General features: G+C 32.0%; 1 protein-coding gene across 2 annotated transcripts in view; it reads left to right on the top strand.

The window, feature by feature from the left end:
- LOC144855816 (microphthalmia-associated transcription factor-like) overlaps window positions 1-23,198 on the top strand; it is a 49,302-nt gene that overhangs the window by 5,688 nt on the left and 20,416 nt on the right. Inside the window, exons 1-2 of one of the 2 annotated variants that reach the window (XM_078713759.1) lie at window positions 487-810; window positions 7,543-7,756. In XM_078713759.1, coding sequence (XP_078569885.1) covers window positions 7,580-7,756 — 177 coding nt within the window. In that variant the 5' untranslated portion in view covers window positions 487-810; window positions 7,543-7,579. Of the gene's footprint in view, window positions 1-486; window positions 811-7,542; window positions 7,757-23,198 lie in introns of those variants that run through there. The other variant, XM_078713758.1, reaches the window with a different exon arrangement.

Raw genomic sequence — 23,198 nt, 5'->3', positions numbered from 1 at the left:
AAAGTAGTTTATAACTACAAATTTTAGATAGGACTATTGTAGTTATCTAGATTCAGGTACTATACAGTACTAAAATAATGTTGTAATTTGGTCTCGGGCAAAAACCTTGTAATGGTCAAAATTTATAATTTTATTTTACTTTACCCTAGGCTAGGGATGCACGATTCTCCCTTTTGATAGTTAAAATGAATATGAACTACTTTTTCTTTTTTGATCTATTTTTGACAGTCTTAACTGCCCCTACATTGTACCATAGCATCGGTATCTGTACTTGTTCCATTGTCGGTGATTAATAGACCAATCTTTATAAAACCAAAGATCTCGTACTCTTTTCAAATAGTGTTCTTTTGTGTACATGTGACCAATAGTTTAATGTCCCATCTTAAAGATAAGGCAATGACAAGAAAAAAGCATCTTCTTAGCCTTGAGACACTGGCAGTGAATTTTGTTTGTCGAGTTTGACATTAACTTTTATACAGTAAAACTTTAATGTGATAGAAAGAAATATGTGTTTGTCGCCCTCTATTTGTCTAATATCTCACTGTTACAATGGAGGTGACTGGATAAACACTTTTACAAAAGGCCTCACAATCGAAAATCAGGAAGTAAGAATCTACAGTTGAAAGGTTAAAGTGCGAGTTGTTGTTTATTTGACCCCATGTGTAAATTGTATTCCCTGTAGTGCCATAATTATATACTTAATAGTTCAAGTTCATTATCATTAAAAGAAGATTTATACTATTGTTTTATATCGTTATGATGTGCTGATATTGAGAAAGATCTGGAAGCCAAATTAGTACAAGAGCCAGGGTAACTACATGTACTTTATTTGTATATTCCAGTTGTATGCCTTGTTCATGGTATATGTTTAATTGATTGTATGTACAGTGTGTGATATATTATTTATATATGGTTGCAAATATCTGGTTAAGCTTCCGTTCTTTAGTTGTGTATACTGCTGTATATATGCATTACTAAATCCTAAACATATTTTAGTACAATTATGTTAATACTGTCCTTGCTACATTATATATTTTTGCAGAATAAATAGACTTATGGTTTTGTTTATTAATAACTTTATGAAACAACAATATGATGGCGAGGAGTTTTGTACTATAAGTTCAAACGACATGTTGAATCTTTTTACTAATATCATGCACGTCCCATTCGTATTGTATATGAATTATAATAGGATTCTTAATAAACATAGGCCTATGGTTAAACAATAATACCACTACCTACAATTATGTGGCAGCTTGACAGAAAGGGACCCTTAGTTTAGATGCAAGTTGTGTATATGATTATGACGTGTAGTCCAGTACAATCTGAGATGGTTTTTACAGTATAAAATGTGCGTACAAGGTTTTTGTGAACTGCTTTGATCAGCATGGAAAAAAAAAAAATTAATAAATAAAAATAAGTTGATGATGGATACAGATATGAATGGGTACTAGAAAAAACTTGTTGGTAAATAATGTTTTGATGATTTTAAATTGCTGGTTGTTTAAAATTCATCTTGAAGTCAGTGTCAATATATTGCAGTAGATGTGATTTATGCTGGTATTTAGGTTTTAGGTATGCTGGTAGGTGGTTGCGATTCTACCTATTAGTACTTGGGTACAGGTTGATAATGTACAAACGGAAAAATCATTAGGAAGTTGTGAGTGAGCCTTTACTGTAAGCGTTTAGGTCTATTGGTTCTTCCAGACTATTTTTTAGCATCATGGAACCATGATGATAAAAAATTGTCCAATCATTTTGCTCCATAGCACTAGGTAAGGTACAGTATTCCATGCTGTTTTTTTCCAAAAATTGTACTGCAAAATTTAAAACATATTACAGTGTGTGTACTATAGCTGAGAGAGTAAAAATATATAATCTACAATATTGTGGAGGTGTCTTATTTGAGGTTAATTTACTTGTAAAATGTGTAGCTGAAGAGTGATAATAATATTTGCATAGATAAAAACAACATGAGTATCCCAAATTTGTTCTAATATTATTACATAATTATTACCATGATTTATGGATGTTGTTTATGTTATGTATGTAATACAAATTCAGTCTTTTTCATTTTTAAATTAAATTGAAAAAGAGGAAAAGTCACCACAGGCCAAAGTCGTAGTGGCCAGCTCTCCAGTTACACACCGTTATGGCCCAGTACAAAACAATAAACTAGCCGGACCCTTTGGATTTACATTATTGACTTAAATATAAATTTGCATAAATGATAAATTACAACGAGAACACAAAAATTGCCAAAACATAAAGAAAAAAAATACAACACTACAGTTTAATAAATCATTTCTATCTAGGAACAATAGAGTATATAAAGTGCAATACACTATCGGAAACCAAATAATTGGTCTACATTTTTTTTAGGAAGTATTTCCAGGATTGTGGTGGTACTACCAGGTAGTCAGCAGGGTGTAGAAATCTATGTTTGATATAATGGAATTTCCATCATTCAACGTATCCTTTATAGGAATCTTAGTATGAATTGTGCTGACTCATGTTGTAGGATTGATTGCTATAAAAACAGTTTCTTAAAAACCATCTGGTTTTGTATTACTATAGTTCTTAAAAATACTTTCATTTTAGAAAAGTAAATTGTGATGTGAGTATATTTCGTAAAGCTCTGTCTACACTACCAAACTAGTTTGACAAAAAAAAGTGTGTGTGACTAAATATGGTGGTGATATGCCTAAATATGATAGTGTTTAGAGTAGTTAGCTACTCTAAACACTTACTTTTAATTGTCACAAATGTACTTATATGTATATAATATATTCATCACTGAGAATTTAAATAAACGTGAGAAGAACTCACACTAAGACAAAAAAAAAATAAATATGATAGTGATATGACGTCATCATGTCCATATATGGGCACATCACATTTTTTGTGTTCAGTGCAAGACCGTGCATTTGATGGTTGAGGTGATTTTTTCTAAGGATAGTTTACCGTACTTTAGCTCCCCTCCCCAATCCTTCAAGATGGGGGGTGGGGGGTGGGGGAGGTTTGAAATCGGTGAATGCTCTGTGATGTGTCATGTATCACTACCATATTTGGGCACGTCACTTTTGTTGTAAAAATAAATTGGTAGTATAGACAGAGCTTTAAATCATCCAGGAAATTTACTGGGAAAAAAAAGGTATGAATGCATGTTAGTGAGGATGTCTATGGTGTTTCAAATCAGCCTAGAATTTGCCTTACCACACTATACTGTGCTACTAATTCCTTGTAAGGTTAGGGCTTTCTTAGTATTACAAAACAATAAGAAGTTAGTCGTATCTTTTTTGATTAGGAACTACTGTAGGAACACACTAGGAAATCCTATGCAACACAAGGAAGTTATATCTGATTTTAAATACACAATAGCTTCCCCTTTACCATACATGACAAGGTACTATACACCTGTATACATTAGCTTTCTAGATAGATTAGTATACAAGATACTTCAATTTTACAAAGAGGCTTTGTAGGGCGAGTTCTGTAGTTAAAAAGTAAGTCAGGTGGGTACAGTCCTTGAGTTGAAGAAGTGTTGAAGAAATTTATTTTGTGTGTTAACCCCTAATCCTAACCATCCCCGCCACTCCCCACTAAAACTCAACTACCTCTGTAGAGTGAATGACAAAATGTTCCAAAAGCTATAACAGTACAGTTGAAGACCTATTAAGAAGACACCTTCAGGACCCAACAAAGTGTCCCCTTAATAGAGGTTTCCCTAAAGAGTACTTCTACTGTAGTTAACCACAAACAAACTTTACTTTGACTTTGAAGAAAAGAGTTTATTTTAATTTTTAACAATGCATTCTTATGACTATACTCATTGCATAATTTTCCCAGGCTAGCTTAAAAGCAGTGGGTGTTAAAAGTCATCACACATCACCTTACCTAAAATGAGGAAATTTAAATGTGTTTTAGGGCTATCCTTACATGGTACGCTTCAAGTATTAGTAGCAAGTTAGCTATGTATAGCAATGAGACGTTCTGTACTATATATGGTATTGGGTATATTCCATGCCTCAAGCAGTGTTCATACAGGTAGACTTTCCCAGCTGGGAAGCCAACAATTGATTAACCATTGGTACCTCTGATTGGACAATTGAATCTAGGAACCTGTTGCTCCGGAACATTTTTTGATGATAAGCTTAAAGGAATATAAAAACTAAAGCTCTTTGTTTCCTTATAAATTCGCTAGTAAACTAAATAACTTTCATTTTGTAGTTGTTCATTGTGCTAAAAAGACTATCTTTTGTGCCTATTTGATTTCATTGGTTTTCTACGGTTTAAATGAACTGTGTTTGACAATACTACCATATTGTTGTCTCGTACATTTGTTTGGCATTGTGTCCTCCACTGACATAGGTTTAGTTGTTTGTTTTAATTGTTTACTACTGGGAAGAGGCAGCATGACGAAAATGATGAACCCGCTACATGGAAGATACCATCTGTGCAAAGATTCAAGATTTAAAAAATAGTAAATTCATTTTATTTTATGAATATTTATGTAATTTTAGTTAACTTTTCAGTAGGATTTATTGTAGTTAATAAAGATGTATTGTTTGATGATGTGCTGTGTGATGTTTGAAAACGTAGTTGTCAAGTTGAAAATCATTCTACTCACACTTTGTACCGTATTGAGCAGAAAATGACTGTTAGACTCAATAGTTAGGTAGTGTGTGTCATGTCATAAAAATGATAGGTCCCCAATGTATTTAGTGAGTATTAAACAGTAATATCTGAAGGATAGTACTTAGGGCCTGCCAACTTATGTTATTTTAGGGGTAATACTATTACTGTAGCTCAAAATTACCCCTTATTTTCTACGTACATTTGATAGAAAATTATGTCTAGACAATCCTGCTGTAAAGGGTACCAGGTCTAGTTTTAAAAAAAAATCATTAATTTAAGATAATTTCATTTTCGATATTTAAAAATCTTTCTTTTCTAGGCCTTTAACTTTTGTTTGATAGTCGTTTAACTTGTTACAATGTTTTATTAATTAAGTAGTCTATTGAAGTGTCTGAAACATAGCAATACGTTGTTAATTATCTACTCTAAAGAAACATCTCAACACTTTCGTTATTACGTCATTTTATACGTTTTCCGAGGTTTTCTCATTTTCAAATAACAACTAGTTACAAGAAGTAGCAACAGGATATACAATTTGACATTGTAGGAAATATGGGATTTTCATGGATGTCTGTTCGATATCAATCGACCAAATTCTTATGTCAACTTTCCACGATTGTACAACAAGCACATCACAGAATAAATAAAAAACATTGAATAATCTTTTCCATGAATTTCACGCATTAGCGATCTGGACAAGATGTCGATGGCGTTTAAGTAGCGAATTCGTCGACTAATTTGGGAGGTTGTCGACGAACTCAGCATGTAGTGAAACGTGTCTTGCGCTAGCTTTCTCTTTAACGTCATAGAAAGCATTTGGTTTGTTAGTCACGACGGCTGGATCCTGTCACTTTAATTCTTAGCTTATATGATAGGTTATGTGACTTTTTGAATGGCAACAGTTGTTTTTTCTAGGCCTAAAAGTTTAAGGCACAAGAACAATGGAGTCATTCCTACACTTAATAAAAGAATAACTTTTTTAAATTAAAAAGAATGCATATTCTCATGTAGTATAGTAGTACATATTTATTATGTTGCAATTTAAAAAAAAATGTTTTTTTGAAAATACAATTAAATAAATAATATATTTTATAACAAAAATAAATATAAATATAACAATAAATTTTTCTAATATGTTGGGACATCTAGTAAGGGGACACTCCTATTCAGAGACAGACAATAATTTTTTAATAGTTTAAGGAAAGGAAGCGGAATCTTGGTTCAGTTTTATAATATTATTTTATTGACCCTAAAAAATAAAAAAAGTGGGTACTTCATTTTAAATTTAATTTCATATCTAATCTCCATCATACACTATTACATTTTTAAGCTATTTTAAAATCTATTGGCAACCCTTGTCTTTCAAATTCTATCTATATTAAAATTAATTTCAAGGAGTATATACTTAAAATATTAAGCTTGAAAGGGCAATCAAATTGCGATAATGCGCTTGCTAATATAGTACAGGGGTCATATTAATTGGTTCATGAAAACATTCAATGAAAAATTAGTATTTCTTCAGGAATACGGTTGATAAGACACATTATAAGTATCTTCTTTTCCCTGGATGCTGTAGATAACGGTAATCCCGCAAAGTTGACCTACTAACAATGTATTCGCTGCCCTATCAATTCGTATTACACTACTTTGTGTTAGTTTTACACTGTAGATAAGGCTGACAGCAGTTGAGTGTAATTAAACAGAATTTAGTAAGTACTACTAGATGTGCTATCTAACTTTCTCTCCTGTTCGCGCCTGATCTATCAACTTGGCCTACATTTCACTACACATGGAGCCTGCTTCCGTAACCAGGCACAGCCTTCTTTTATCTCCCCTTACCGGATTCCCCGAGGGTAGCTCGTAAACCCCAGCCTATCGGCCTTGGAGGTGCCCATTATCTGCCCCAGCCTGATAACCACTTTAATCTTACACTCGGCATTAAGACGAGCTTGTTAATTACCATGGCGATGAATTGTGGTTTTGCAAGCTGTGCATTTTTCTCGGTTTCAAAGATGATTTTTAAGAAGCCTTAAGCACCATTAACCTTCTATCTACACCTGATGGCGTCGCTTATCGTTAGCCTGCGTTCTGCTTCACAAAGATAAATAAAGGGTCACTAATATCTTTTAAATAAATTATTCACATGGTTGTTTGAATTAAATTTACAGAATGGTTAATAAGAATAATTGTTTTTCACTGAAATAGTGATTGATGTAATTAAAATATACACACAAGTGCAAAGTAACCCATATTTGAAAGTTAGCAGACAATTATTCAATTATTATTGTAATCACAGTCAAGGTAAAAAAAGAAGATTAAAAATATGTACATGGCATGTTTGTCAATACAGTAAAGACCACTCCTTTGTGACACTTAAATTATTAGGGGAAACCTTCTTGTGAAACAAACAAAGGAATATAATGTTTAACTATAGCCAACCTCTATAAAGCTCTGGCTTTCTTCTTTTGGTCAAACAAGTTTGATAGTGTAGACAGAGCTTTAAGGGACACTTTCTTGGGTACATGTTCTGCCCTTAATAAGGATTCTACCATTCGTCAATGATTTGGTAATTAATAGCCCAGCTTCATTTTTGGCTTGTATGTCATCCATCTTTGTGGGCTAATGATGGATTAACACCAATTCTTATCACTAACTCATGTTATTCTATTGTACTATCAACGATATTCCGGGTGTCAGTTCACATTGTCGTTACTAGAGAAGGAACAAACTCGCTTGTACTGTACAAACAAATCTTATTAATATATTTCTTAATTGCTGTTCACACATACAGTACTCATCCATGATATTTGTACTGAAATATCTCATCTTTTCAGCTATCAATAGAATGATATCATTGACTAAAGAAAAATTTGTTATTAATATATTAATTTTTTTTATGTTTAGTCCTCTACGAAGAAACTCTTCTCTCAACGACCCTCAGATGACCTCTCGGGTTCTTTTCAAGCAGGAGTTGATGCGACAGCAAGTTGCTCAACAGGAGTTATTAGAACAGCAACAGAATGCCAACTTTGCCAGTACATCACTCAATCAGACCAGACCAATTGAGCTTCAGCAGCAGTTGGCAACTATACCAGAAGTTCCCAAAGATGTTCTGGTGGTAAGTATCTTGATTTTTTTTTGATAGGCCAATCCGTTCTGAGACAGGCTAGTCTGTTGTAAGATGGACTTGTCTGTTCTAAGATGGACTTGTCTGTTCTAAGGTGGACTTGTCTGTTCTAAGATGGACTTGTCTGTTCTAAGATAGACTTGCCTGTTCTAAGATGGGCTTGTCTGTTCTTAGATGGACTTGTCTGTTCTTAGATTTTCTTTTCTAATTATTTCTGAGATGGGCTGTTTTTTCCTGAAATGGGCTAGACTGTTCTGAGATTGGCTAGTTATTTCTGAGACAGGCTATTCAGTTCTGAGATGGTTAGTCTTTTCTGAAATGGGATAGTATGTTCTGTGACGGACTAGTCTGTTCTGAGATGGGTTATTCTGTTCTAAAATGGGCTAGCCTGTTCTTGAGATGTGGAAATCTTTCTTGTGTTGAGTTTTTTCTGAGATTAGCTAGTCTTTTTTGATTTGGACTAATCTCCTCGAGATTAGCTAATTTAGGATCATTTTTTAAAAATTCTTTTTTTAGGATAAGGATGTTCCACTTCCAAATTATTATAAATATTCCAAACTTGTAGTTTTGTACATTTTTAATAAGGACATTTGATATGAAATATCCTTTGTATTTTTGATTCTTTGTCAAATAAATTAGTTCACTACTCTCTCAGTCTCAAGGTATTCTAAATTTGACCTGGGCCTCAAAGTGCATCTTCAGTTTGACCTGCTCTATATCTGACCCATAATCATATTATTTTTAAAGTATCTGTCCTTTCTATAAATATGTAACCATTCCATGTTCTAAAATTAATAAACTGTAATCACATGCACTTCCATTCCCGCAGGAGGGATTAAGAGATTGAAAGGAACCTGGGACCTATTTTTGTTAGAACTTTAAAGAATTTGTGAATTTATAAACTGTTTATTTACACTCCGATAAAAGCTGTATAATTTCCTGTAAATCTTTAAAAAGCGCACTTAAGAATTATGAAGTTTTACGTCAGTCTTTTAAACTCAAGAGAATAATCGAAGAACTTTTTTATGATGATATATTGTCAAATGATTGATTTTTAAATGTTATATTAATAACTCTATTACTAAGTACTGTGAAAGTGTTTTTTAGTGGTTTTTTGAACAACCTGTTATAAAATGTGCATAAGTTATTAATTTTAACCACCACACTTAAATCCGCAAAAGTACTTGAGAGATATTTTGATTGTTTATACATTGATACCATAAGACTCAGATATGAGCCCACTCTGGGCTATAAGCATATTTTACTATTTGTACATACAGCTACAGTATTAAACTGGATATTTAAAACAATTTTCAGACTTTTATGAATTGGTATGTGACTGTGAGCATAAAATAATCAACTAAATAGCCTAATACTAATTGGCAAGCTGAATTGAAACTTAAGAAAAAATGGACCAAGCTTTTGTTTTTAATATTTATAGTTATATTCTGAAACCTAAATGTAAAGTTTTGTCAGATTTTTTTGAGTAACTTTTGTCTATTATTTGTTCAATGGATATGAAGTCCAAAATAAAGATAATTTAATGAATACAGTAAGTTATAATAATTAATATTATGAATAATAATTATGAAAAATAATTCTAGGATACCCAACAATATGCTTGTTAGGCCTTCCCGCCTTAGTCATACAATTATGAAATGATAACATTAGGATACAACTTACCGTAGGTAGAAAGCCTTTGGATGTCGTTTATGAGGATCAATTATTCCGTAGGGATATTAAGATATAAGACCTTTCTCTTAGTCAAATTCCTTTATAATTTCCTCATTTTCCCGCCTAATTAATCATTGATACTAGCATAAATTAATTTCATAATATTTATTTATCTTCGCAATGAATTGCTAGAAGAATTAAGATTAAAAAATGAAATATAAAGCTAGAAAAGGATGTTCATAATTAGCGTAATCAGTGGTAAATTGAATTTAATTTGAATATGTCATTGAACCACAGTAATGTACTAGCCTATAATTATGCTTATGTAGGAGATAGGCAGACACAATACAAATCCTTCCCCCTCAAACTCTGTCTACTTCGTACTCGACACCTGCCTTAAATTTGCCACGAACAAAACAAAATATTAACGTAAAACACTTGAATAAATATTAATTAAAGTTAGACAAAAATTACTAACAACATAATTTTAATTTGATGAATTTGTAATGATAAATGTAAAGGTCTATTTTGTGCCTAGCTTACATGGATAAACGGATATAGTCTAATACCCTCAAAAAGTAGAGAATTCATTAAACACCATAAATGGTACAGTCCGCAAACCACATCATAAATTTATGATTTTTAAAAAGTCAATTTAATCAATCAAATTTAAAATGATCATAATATTTTTGAAGTATTTTCTTTGTAATGTATTATTATTTATTATAAAGTTATTAGAGGTTTTAAATTATGTTAATTGTTTATTTTATATTAATGTTTCATCAGTTTTTTTAATGTTTCATCAGTTTTTTTAATGTTAAAATACAACTATGGAAATACCTGAAACTTATAAAATCTGTATGAATTATCTTACTTCCTATTGGCTAATAGAAACACCATAAAATATTGTAGTATGCCTAATGTACAATGATATGCAAGTATTGGATCGTACACCCAAGTTCATGGGCCAATTAGAATTCAGGAAAGTGACGTCGTCGTAACAGTGAACACACACAAGAGAGGGAAATAAGTTTGAGCTTAAAAAGCATTGCAAAGATGTGTGTAGCCGTCATTCTTGATTTTAGTAATGCTAGGCCGACTTATATCACTTTCATTCATGCACTGTTGAGGGCTGGAACCTGAGCAGCAGACAGTAGTATAGTAGAGATAAGCTTATTTATACTTGATTGAAACTTTGATAATTACAATGGTAGACTGTGCGTATTATAATCACGGTAATAATTTCGGTGCGCCGTTTTACCACCAACAACAGTACTATTACCAGCAGCAGGCCAATCAGAATCAGTATGGTTACTGTCAGCAGTATCGTCCGGTAAGCTTTGTTTATCCTAGCAACCAGAAGGAATCTTCTTTTTAAATCTCTTTTTTCAATTTTAATATTCTTGATTAATTTCTACTGGATATACTCTGTGTAGTTCAAAGTTTTTAACTATAACATTTTTTATATTTAATGTTACCATGACTTACTTTTAAACAGTTCAACAAATTATAGAATGGCTGGTTGCCAATTTCGAAACATTTTTAGCTTTATTCGAAACATTACTATAGGGTCAGATTAGTAATTTTGAACTTCGGAAAAGTGTTTATTTAAAAAAGTTATTTTACCATATCTTTATTTCATTCGTTAATAATACTACTGTATTTTAGATTAAAGAAGAATATACTTCCACCCATTAGGAGAATAGAATAGGGCCTATTCTGTAACTTCTGCCTTCCATACTTCCCTGTTTTGGCCTACAATAGCTACCTCTGTCCATGTCCAAACTTCTTTCTTTTTCCACAGTTCTTAAGTTTTATGTAAGAATATATCTTTAAAATCTATAATTCAAATATTCATTTCTGAATCATGTTCTATACTTCTTTTCATTGAGACAGTTCTTTTCAGTTTTATGTATAGAAGACTGTACATCTATAAAATCTATAATTCAAATATTAAATTCTGAATCATTATTTGAAAAAACAGTAAAAGGACTTTGTGAGCTTATTATGGTATTAGTGGTTACCACTATTTGGATCAATCGATCATTCAATCCTTTTGGTTTCGTTGATTCTCAATACTATAGTTCGTATTAATATTTCCTTTAGGATAATGAAACTAAAACATATTTATTTTATACTGGCTAGTCAACATATTTATTTTATACCGGCTAGTCAACATATTTATCAAAATACAATCAAAAGTGTTTTTTTTTTACTTTTTATTTTTGCAGCCTTAAATTTTCAAAATTAATTTATTTTCAAGAGCAAAATGTGTTATTTAAAATATTTTTAATTAGTTTATTTTTAAATTTTCATGGCCTTAAATTAAAGTTGATTTTCTCAAAAGGTGTACAGTATATTCATTTGTGAACTATACTTTTAACTTTTTTATTTTCGTGTTCCGTAATTGTTTGTTGATTTTCTAAATAATTGTGAAATTACATTGCATTGTCTTTATTGTAATGTATAAAGCCACGAACATTTAATGTTCATAAAAACAATAACAAGTTAAAATTGCTCAAATCTAAAATTATAAATGATGAAATATTTTAAGTTTTTATGTTTTAGGATATAAAAACTAGTCCTTACATGTAACAGGATTTTGATATTAAACTATTGTTATTGCTTTCATTTTGTGTTGTTACATTTTGCAGAATCAGGTGATTCAGGAGAAATTGTTCTTCTTGTGATCATGTGATGAGTCCAAAATTGTTTTCTCTGATCAGGTGATCAGCCCAATATATTTGTATTCTATACATTTTGTACAGGTTTTTATTTTTATAGTTTTTAAGATCTGGTATCGGGACTAATGTTCTGTAGTATTCACTGCTTATTTAGGTTTGAATCTCAAACCTAGTAACCAATTGCAAGCTTGGTGGTCTAATGGCATGACTCCAAGTTAGTGATTTAGAGATTAGTGGTTCGAATCCCACAGAATGCGCATATTTTTGGCTAACATTTTTTTATCCACTACATACAGTGGTATGCAGTATCTTCAATTACTACAATGTCGAATAAAGTTATTTAAATATTTTTATTTGAGACATTTTTTCTTAAAATATAACCAAATATTTTTAACCAAAAATTATAGTTGGTATCAAATTCTTTAATAATAGTCATGATTGAAATTTTATTTGATTTGTTGGCTCGTAACTAAACACAAATGATGGTTGAAAGTTTTGTTTATTAAAACAAAGAAAACCAATGTATACGTTCAACCCAACACACTGGTAAACTTTTATAGTATGAACACCATTTTTATTGAGATTTTGTTTAATAATACTGGTTTATTTGATTCGTTTATAAAGTGTTGTTTTTCTTGTACACATCTGATATAAAATTTTGTGGCCATGTTTATTGACAAGATTGAACCGAGTGGTAAAGATTCTGTGTTAAGTATGTGATTTGATGGTTTTTTAGTCGTTTGATGAGATTGTGCTTTTACTGCACTTTTTGACAACTAATATAGATATGTATTTAGACGGCAGACATGTGTTATAAACTTTCACAACTTTATAAAAACCATATAAATGTGAAATATGGTGTCTTACCAAGATAGTACCATATTGTTATAGATAAATCAAGGTAGAAAGTGAATCTTGCTATATAAATATATAACTCAAGAATGTACTTTAAGAAAGTTGAATGTAGTGATAATTCAGGAATTACCAAGGCTTTATTGTACAAGGAGACTCCTTTCACTCTTTGCCTTGCTACTGGTTTTCCCCTCCCCTCCGCTTTCCCTTTCCATTCTCTGCCTTGCTAGTGCATCTCTCCTCTCCCACCCTCTGCCTCACTGCCCATCTTTCCTCTTCACCCTCTGCCTTGCTACCGCATTTCCTCCTTCCCTCTCCCACCCTCTATTCTACTTTGCTACCGCATTTCTACTTTCCTCCCTCCTTGCTACCCCAACTTCTCTACTCATCTGCACCTTCAATCAAAAATTGTAATGGTGAATGGAAATAAAGTTGATTGATCGATTGATTGATTGTATTGATTGTGTAAAACACCAGATACGATGTCCATACAAACAATTAAGACGTTTATTCTAAAGTCAAACGTGGTTGATGCTGCACTTTTTTCAACACAATCTGAACAAATATTGTAACTATTTATTGCATTTTGATATAAAGTAGGTTTATGTCATCAATAAAAATGTTTTATTGTTTAAACCTGAAATATGTTTGATGCATGTTGGACTTTGTTTGATACATTGTGCATTGTCTGTTAACCCATCATGAATGTAGCTAAGCAAGTTGAAGGTTTAAAAGTCCATGTGGCTGTTGAAAGGGTAGAAGTTTAGCGCATGTAACCACCACTATGGATGGACGGAGGGAGAGAGGGTATGGAGGGAGGGTGAGGAAGGAGTGTTGATACTTATTTTAGAAATTGTTATGGTCTAGTCTAATTCAAAAGGGAAATTTAATAAAATAGTGGGATTGGTTCAAACGGCTAAATATAAATGATGATAATTGTGTGTTGGGATGCTGCCACTTGAGGGCAGGGTTCATGGAATGTACCATTATTTAATATAATGTATTGTTATATATTATTCGAGTTGTAGCTCTCTTCTTGGATAGAATGGCCAAAGTTGGTTTATCTAGGTAAACTAGCACTTATAGACTACCAACACCACTTTTGGATTTGTGTACTAACTTTGAGGGTTAGGTTCAAGTAGCATAGACTTAGTTCAGCTTCACAGAAAGAAGAAATGAAGTTTGTCTTGATAAAACAAAAAAAAGATCGTAGTGTGGACTTTATGAGAAAAGTCTGCTAGTAATGTCTTGTTTTCCTTGAGCAAACTGCTTTACTATCATGGTTCGTCCATTGGATTGAACTTTAAGCCGTTGGTCCTGTTTTACACCAAAAAAAAGTTCTTTATAAAAAAAAGTTTCATGGTGTTGTGAACTGGTGTATTGCTCAATTACAGATTGCATAGTTCAATCCTGACATGACCCTTTAAAATTTCCTTTATGATTTATCATTTTGGATCCAATAAACACTGCTACTACATATGGTTATGTCCACGATCGCATACCATCTGTTGATACTGATTTAACAATAGCACTTAAATTCAACTGGTTAAGATTTATTCTAGATATGCCTCATTTATTTTTATTTACTGTTTATTGGGAATTTCTTATGTAACTCACATGTATTTCTATTCAGTCCAGCCATTGTATGTGTAAGAAAAGAATGATTGAGAAAGATGCTCATGATGAAGATGCTCATGATGAAGATGCCCATGATGAAATGTTCAGATGCTTGTGGACTGTACTATTTAGGGGTGTTACATTTTCTAATATTGCTCTTTTTGAGGAGAATATAGTAGGATGTATTTGGTTACAATTTTCCTAAAATAATAATAAACCAGTAATGGCATCTTTTTCATTGTATTTTCCACCCATTAAATGTTTTTTATTATTTTTCTCAAAATGTTTTCCATTTCTTCCATGTGTTTGGTTTCAGTAATACTTTACATGTAAAACATGATAAGTTTTGTCTTTCAAACTTGTTGACTCATCAATTATCCCCTGTCTTGCATTTCTCCGCTTCCTTTGGCATTGTCTCATAGAATGTGAAATCAAAGCTTTTCACAATCTAGTGTGCTGTTAGTATAACACTAAAGTGTAGGCCTAGTCTTCTGATTTTGTCAGCTTTCATATCCTGTTGGCTTAGTGCCCTCATTGGTCCTCCGTCATTTCCTTTTACTATCATTGTATTAACCTGATGGTCTACTTAGCCTATTAGTGCTTTCCCCACCTGTCTTATTAGTGCCTTCCTCACCTGTCTATACCACAGTTCACCTGTTGAATTTGTAAAAATTTGGTACCCACACTATTTTATATTCCACTTATCTGTAGTTATACAAAATATCAAAACACATTATGTTAACACTTCTTCTTGATAACATTTTAAGATAATGTTTACATGGCAACACAAAAAAGGAAGAAAATTTCACCAACCTGTAGTTGTACGAAATATCAAAACACATTATGTTAACACTTCTTGATAACATTTTAAGATAATGTTTACATGGCAACACACAAAAAAGGAAGAAATAGGGCGTATCAAACTTTGCACATGCTTTGTAACATATTGGTGTTCTACATCTGTTTTTATACTTTTTGACTTTACAATTAACTTCTACTTTACATCATAACACTGACATTTCATGAACATTTGCTGATGTTTCAGTCTAACTCAATAATCTTCATTTTAATTTAATAATTATTTCAAATGCGGTAAGGCCAGTGTTTGAGATTATGAAATATTTTTTTATTAAAAATTATTGATGAAATATGAATGACAAAAAATAGATATAAAATAAACTAGAGACACTATCAATCAGAAAATATTTGAAGAGATAAATAACTAGTTTTCCATCATAATAACAAGTAAAGCCTTCTTAATTATGCATTTTTAATGTAATTATCATTTTTGACAAGTATCATAGATACTTGATAGATGAGTAAACAACTAGATTAACTCATCAAAACATTCTTTGAAAATCACTCAACTGTGACAGTAAAACTCACTCAACTGCGACAGACTTGTTTATAATGTTAAATGATTATAAAATGTTTTAGGACGTTTACTGCACTATTAAACTCCGAAATCTATCTACCGCAATTTAATTAATTCTGAAGTTGTTGTTGCGGAAATATTTTGTGGTTTTTTGTTACAAGATATTGCCATTTTAGATACATATTTTTTACTTGAATTTTTCTGGTCGAAAGATTAGTGACTCTTCATTATTTTGACAAGACTGAGCAAATGGAGTGAAGATATACTTGTCAGACAATCTGTTGGTTCAATTTTTCCCAGAAAATGGGAAATTAAATCAACTTGTCTTGAATGAAGTTGTGCTGTAGGTAGCTTGGCGTCCACCCTATAAGAATGTTTCAAAGTTAATCTCTACTGGATTATTTTGAAGATCGCTGGAATGCATTCCGTTGAGAATTCTGTGAGGGATAGTCCGATGATTCCATTAGGAATATTGTATTGAGTGGCCAGTCATTCCGTTGGGAGATCTTGTCTCGAACGAACTTGGCTTCCGTCCATCGGATAGTTTTCCAAATGGATGCAATATGCTTTTGTGTAGTACTATTTGATGGCGTAATGCTTACCGAAGCAGGATTTCTTAGCTAAAGGGAATTTTCAGAGTTAATTTAAAAGATTTGTAAGATTAAATTTAACTAATTATAAAATAATTGAATAATTAGTACTTAATACTACTAATGCTATGATGATGTGATTTTTATTTTTTTGTTCTAAAAATATTTAATTAAGTTTACAAAATTATTAGTGCAAACAATTTGTTAGTTATTTTTATATTAAATCGGGCATGGAAAAAGAGAAGAGAAAGGGAAATCAACAATGAAAATGATTAAAGTTCTTTGCTTTTTAAATCCTGTATTACTTTTAATATTTTTTTTTTATATTATATCTTGTACATAATTTATTTCAAGTTTCCTTGTACTGTAAATAGGCCTATTGTTAAATCATTTTTTTTTTCTTTAACTTTTATTTTACTTACTATATTATGGACTCACCTTCATTCAAGAAGTATGCCACTGTTTCAAAAGTATTACTTTTGTTAATGTTATTTTTTTATATCTTGTACATAATTTAGTTTAAGTTTCCTTGTACTGAAAATTAGGCCTATTGTTAACTTTTATTTTACTGGCTCATGCACCTTAATTCAAGAAGTGTGCCACTGTTTCAAAGGTGTAGCTTCCAAATAAATTATTGTTATTAAATCTTTGAAAATGACCACATTAAAATACTGTAGAATCTACAAAGAGGTGTTTGGCCTTATTGTCATAATGTATTGCCCCTTGTTCTTTTATCAGGAACGTGTCCTAATTAGAGGTGTCTCCTTAATAGGGATGTTCCAAAAGAAGGGTATAACTGTATTTAATAGCTTCATAAATTGATATCAAAGTGTATATTATAGTAAACTGAATTGCTTTATAAAGTTGATATCAAAGTGTTTACTACCTGGATAGTAGAAAATATAATCATAAAGAAATGAAATTAAAGTTTAGCTTATAAATTAGTATTGCTTTGAATAGGACAGGGAAGTACTTAAGATTAACGAGTATTTGTTTACACTTCTTGTCTCATTACAAGCAACACGGCGTAATGCAATTACCTGTCTCATAATCCGCTAATATTATACGGATACTTAACCCCCTTCATCCTAGCAATAACCGTTGAAAGTTGCGGGAGTTTGCCTCGGAAACGCCCCCTCTGGTACGCGTCAGTTAATTTGTTAATCCTTCGTATTACAACTATCATGCGAAATCTTAATTCTATCTGTTCCTGTTGCCAACAATAAAGTCATGATTGCTAATTAGTGTTTGGTTCGTTTAAAACAGCTCGTTAATTAGTAGTTGTTTCTGTTGGCTTGCTCATCACCGGTGCTCAACTCCCCTGAGTTGGGTGGTAACTTTATGTCGTCCAGATTTGGAGGTTGTTCTTCCTCTGCTTGCTTCCACCTTGAAGGTGGTGACTAAGTGCCTAGCGGTAAGGATACTTCCCCACCTCCATTGTGTTAACGACATAAAGCAAAAGGTAACAACTAATTATACCACAGTTTTTTGTTTTTTTTTATTTTATACAATTCACAACCAACAGAAATAAAAACCTCCACTCAACAAAAACATTTGTAACTTTAACTTAAATAAAAATAATTGTGAAACTGAAGCAGTGAAATCTTGTAAAATAAAAAAATCATGAAACTATTATAAAAGGACATAACGTATTTTATAAACCCAAATATTTATTTATAGAAAAATAAAAATTTAGGCTAAGTTCCATGATCATGGGAAAAGCCAAATTATAAGAGGATTTAATAGAAAATAAAATGTTATTAAGACACTCAGACTAGAAAAATCTAGACTTTATCCACCATGCATATAATTTTTTTTTTATTATAACGGCAGAAGAATTTAAGTTCTTTGTTCGATTGATTTTTAGCAGAGGTTTAAAAAAAAATTTCTTTGTGACCCTCAAAAGCACTCATTGTGCGCTTGGTTTGTTTTTCATTTTGTGTCTTTAGTATGCATGATTTACACTTAATACTAGTTAGTTACTGTAGAATTAAAGTGAATGGCAGTTTAAACTGTTGAACATAAATTAATAGGATAAAGGTAAGAAAACGTTTCTTTGATCTTCTCTAAATGTGGAAAAAGCTGTTTTTTTTTAAAATTTATTTTATAATATTCTATGTACCGGTATATTGTAATAATTTGTTGATGTTAATGAAGTATGGCTATTACTTGCTCATAGTCAAATTGAATACTTTATGCATTTTCCTGAGTAAATATTAATTATTAATTATAATTAATTATGTGTATAATTTGTCCAATATTGTGCTCTTTTCTGGTCATTCAAACTTTATATTACCACTAACATTTTCATGCCTTATTTGGAGATAAAGATCTAATAATTGGTTGATTTTCTGCAGGAAGTAACATTTGCCTTGCATAAATTGTAACTAGGGAGTTTCTTGGTCAAAGTATTTATAATGATTTTCAGCATTCACATTTCTGGCAAGATCGCTACCCACAAGTTTCCTTCGTGGTCGGTGTCGAGATAAAAAAATTATTAAACATGTTTCTTGAAAATGTTTTGCATTATGTCAAGGTTACAGAGTTATATTAGAAGTATTTAATCTTTATATCAGAAGGTTTTTTTTAAACTAATATAAACGATGGAACATGAATAAATAATCGCATCAGGAAACCATACCAGCATCATTTATTTTTGTAATACGTACGTTCATACAATGAGCTAAAAAATTCCAAAGACAACTAAAGGATGCCATTGTTTGTGTAAGCTCCAAACCTCCGAACATCACAGAAGTTCCGTTGATGATGCATACAGTACCCCTAATTCTAAATAATAATAATAATATTCTGGATTTATATAGCACCTAATGTTGTGAAACCTCTTAAGCGCTGAACATTATTACCCCACTCATTTTTTAGATCAAACACGTATGGTAACATACTCCCATAATGCAGCTAGTAATCAGCGCAAAGTTGTGTCTTAATCTAAACAGGGTTCCCATTTATACTGCCCATTTGCTACAGTATGTTCGAAAGAATTCATAAAATTAATAAAACAAAATTTTTTCTCATGCTTTATTAGCAAGCAACAATACCTGTTTTTCTTTTAAAGAAATGTAGGAATGAAAAGGCAAGTGAGATTTGTGCTTTATCTCGTTGACTTTAGAATCTTAGAATTTCAGTAAAGTTATACTGCGATAACTGTTTGATAGTATTTAGGTCAAATTAAAATGATAGTAGTAATTGGCAATCACTGTTAGTTGAAGTTTTATCTCATAGAGAATCTTTGCTGAGTGTCATTTAAGTATTAATTCATCAAAGACACTGGCCCTAGACAAAGTTATCTTAAAGAGGGTACGTTTGTCATATTAATTGATAACCAGAATGGTTTGTTTTGATTTGCCTTGTAAATTCTCTGTGGTTTGATATCATGAGATGGCAGATCTGTAAGACATGTCAATCGGGATTTCTCATCTCTCTAATCAGCCATTAGCGCCAACAGACGTCTTAACGTACAACTGGAGTTGTACTGACCTGGTATTTTCCAGCAGCTGGGGACGACCTTTGTAAAATGTCCACAGCACCTGATACGAAGAGATGGCAATCTCTACTTAACACTTGAATGAACAGATATACGCAAGCGTTTTGATGATGTCACGAGTACGAATACTGTTTAAAGTTGTTATCATGTGACTTAAAGACGTCATGTTTTGACCCTGTTTGTTGGGGCTAGCCAAACTCAGCTGTTTTTAAGCATCCCAGGAGAAATGATACGTTGGTATACCTTGTTACAGTCGTTCACTCTACTCATGTGAGATTTGATTCAATTAGCAACATATAATAAATTGTTAGTTATAAGCTCTCATATATTTATATTTCTCTGTCATCATTGTCGTCAATTGTAGGCTGCTATTTTTAGCGGCTAATTTACCCCTGACTTTTTACCGGTCAAAAATAGGTTCCTACGTCAATGAAAAATGATGATACTTTGTCTTGTGGTTTGCAATTCTTGCTGTGTTCATTTACCCTGCCCTGGGATATTTTAGGTCCCTGGGATTTTTTAGGCCCCTGGAAATTTATGCAAGGTTACATTCCTAGATAATTTTTTTATAATTTGTTCTAATAAATATTAGTTTTATCTCTTCCTTTCATAAGGGATGATTTCAAAACTCTTGTAGTTTACTTCAGAACTAAATCTTTTGGTGCAGTAATGTCATTTAAACTTGAACCATGAAAGTAACAGAAAAAAGCTTGTATTAAACAAGTTAAATATGTTGTTTACTGCAGTAACTGCAGTAAAATAATTTTGAAGTGGTCCCTAATTATTCTTTAAGGAAATAATTTACAACATCTCCCAATCGACTGATGTTACTCCCTTGCGAGGATTTGGCCGCAAGTTCACCCCAAATGTAACAATAATTTGTACAATTGATTTAGGATATCCCCTGTCATTTAGTATCATCAGTCAGTTTGTGATATTCTAAAGGTGAGAAATGCCGTTATAATTTATATACAGTACAACGTTTTTATACAAATTTTAGTCGTCTTGTGTTAGTAACGTGTTTAATGAGAAGGGTACAATTTTTATTTTTATTTTATTTTATGTCTTTAGGCAATGTGACCAAGGATTACCAATAGTGAATTAATCACTGTCCTATCAGATAGGTGGTAATCCTCCTGATACAGGGCTATTTTGTGAACCAGTTCACCGGGGTAACCCCCTACTCTTTTCGAATAATGAACTGGGTTCTTTAAAGTGCACACAGGTTATAACTGTGTACACTGGACCTACGGTTTATAGTCCTTATCCGAGAAGACTTGTTCCACCACCAGAACTAGGAGCGAGTCGGCCTTGAACCCTTGCCGATGTTGTTGGCTCTTTAGGTACGGTAAACGGTGCCCCTGCCTTACAGATTCTTTAATTAGAGAGGAAAACTTATAATAGAAATCACAGAATCCTTGATTTTTTTTTTATTATTCATAATCCATCTTGCATAATGCATTAATGGAATATGAAAATTATTTATAATATTAAAATTAAATAAAATATTGCATTATGTCTAACTAAATATTTTTGACTGTATGATAATTTTTTTTCTGTTTTATATATATATTTGTTTTAATAATATTAGGATACTGAAAGAAAATGATTAATTATTGCAATCTGTGCATAATGACTCTGTGGTTTTCTGCCCTTGACAGATAATGGAAGAGTCCAGAGATAGGAAAAGTTCTGTGAACCTTGTGGAAAGATTCTTTTAGTGTTGTGTATGATATTGATGATAGTTGATAGATGGAAACCTACAGACGAAATAAACCTGTCAAACGTGGATATTGATATCCCATACTACCCCATGATTCAGCAAAATTTTACCTTCTATAAAAGATAAAGAAAACCACAACTTTTCTGATATTTCTATTAAACTTGCAAATTGAATTTACCGCAGTTTGTAAAACAGTTTGGACAGGGAGAGTGTTATGAACTTTAAACTCACTTATGGTCAATAACAACGAATAGTGCTTATAATTAGATAACGATAAACATAATGTATCTATAGTTCATGATAAGTATATAATCATAGGGTCTGTCGATTTTTGTCTGCGGATACAGTCAGTTCTATGCATAATGCTCTCCACAGTTCTTTTGACATGGTATCCTACCAACTTAAACCACCATGTATAGCAATTTAAAGTTTATTATTTATAATGCTTTCTTCTCACTCTTTTCTTTCCCTTCCTTTTCCTCTCTCCTTTCGCTTCCTCTTCCTCCTCCTTTCCTTTCCCTTCCCTTCCTCTTCTTCTCTTCTTTCCCTTCCTCTTTCTCCTCCTTGAGGAATAAGGAACAGTAATGAACACTATTACCAAGAAAATCTAACAACAGGATGCTGATCTTCAGAGATCAAAGAGTTTTTATCTGTGGCTGCGACACGATCAGTTCCACTCTCATTAAAAACACTGCGCGCTGTAGAGAATATGTACATAACAGTACTGTTGGTATTTGTCGTAACCAGACATAAGATCAAAGGACTGTTACGAGTTCCTATCTTGGCAAAGCAAGCTATGTTCTTCAGAAAAGCTAAAGCTTTTTTGATATAAAAATCTCTTGCAAGTTGGCTTTCATTCAGTAATTATTAATACAAGTTTAAATAAGCATGTCATAACCAGATTGTGACCTCTAGGTCAAGTAGCATTTATTTTAATAATGACATTAATATATTGGTAACACTAATGTTCGTTTGACATGCTGTATAAATTTCTCATCTGCAGTGTTCCACACATATTCTATAAAGTTCTAGATGCATATTTTGGTAAATGATATGATTTTTAACTCAAACAAAGTGGTTTTTAATTGTATTGTAACTTGAGTTGTTTTTAGACTTTTTAGTGATTCTAAACTGATATTTAGGAAATGTTTAAATGTATTCATGGGAAGCCCTTGTGACGTGGTTACACAATGATGCTATAAAGTTTATTTAGATTCAAAATGTGAATGGGAATTAAGGAAGGTTGCTTCCATAAGTATTTTGTAATATTATCAATAGTAGGATACTTTCGTTTCTGTGACATTGTGATTGATTACTCTATCGTAAAGTACATTATTATTTACGTTTATGCTAATTTGTATTCACAAAGACAGGAACGACTTAATCTAACAGGAAGAAAAAATATCATCGGAAAAG

Source organism: Antedon bifida, chromosome 11 (genome assembly GCF_963402885.1).
Source record: "Antedon bifida chromosome 11, ecAntBifi1.1, whole genome shotgun sequence".
Lineage (NCBI taxonomy): Eukaryota > Metazoa > Echinodermata > Crinoidea > Comatulida > Antedonidae > Antedon > Antedon bifida.
Note: the sequence above shows the minus strand (reverse complement) of the source record. Positions and strands in the feature narration are given on the sequence as shown.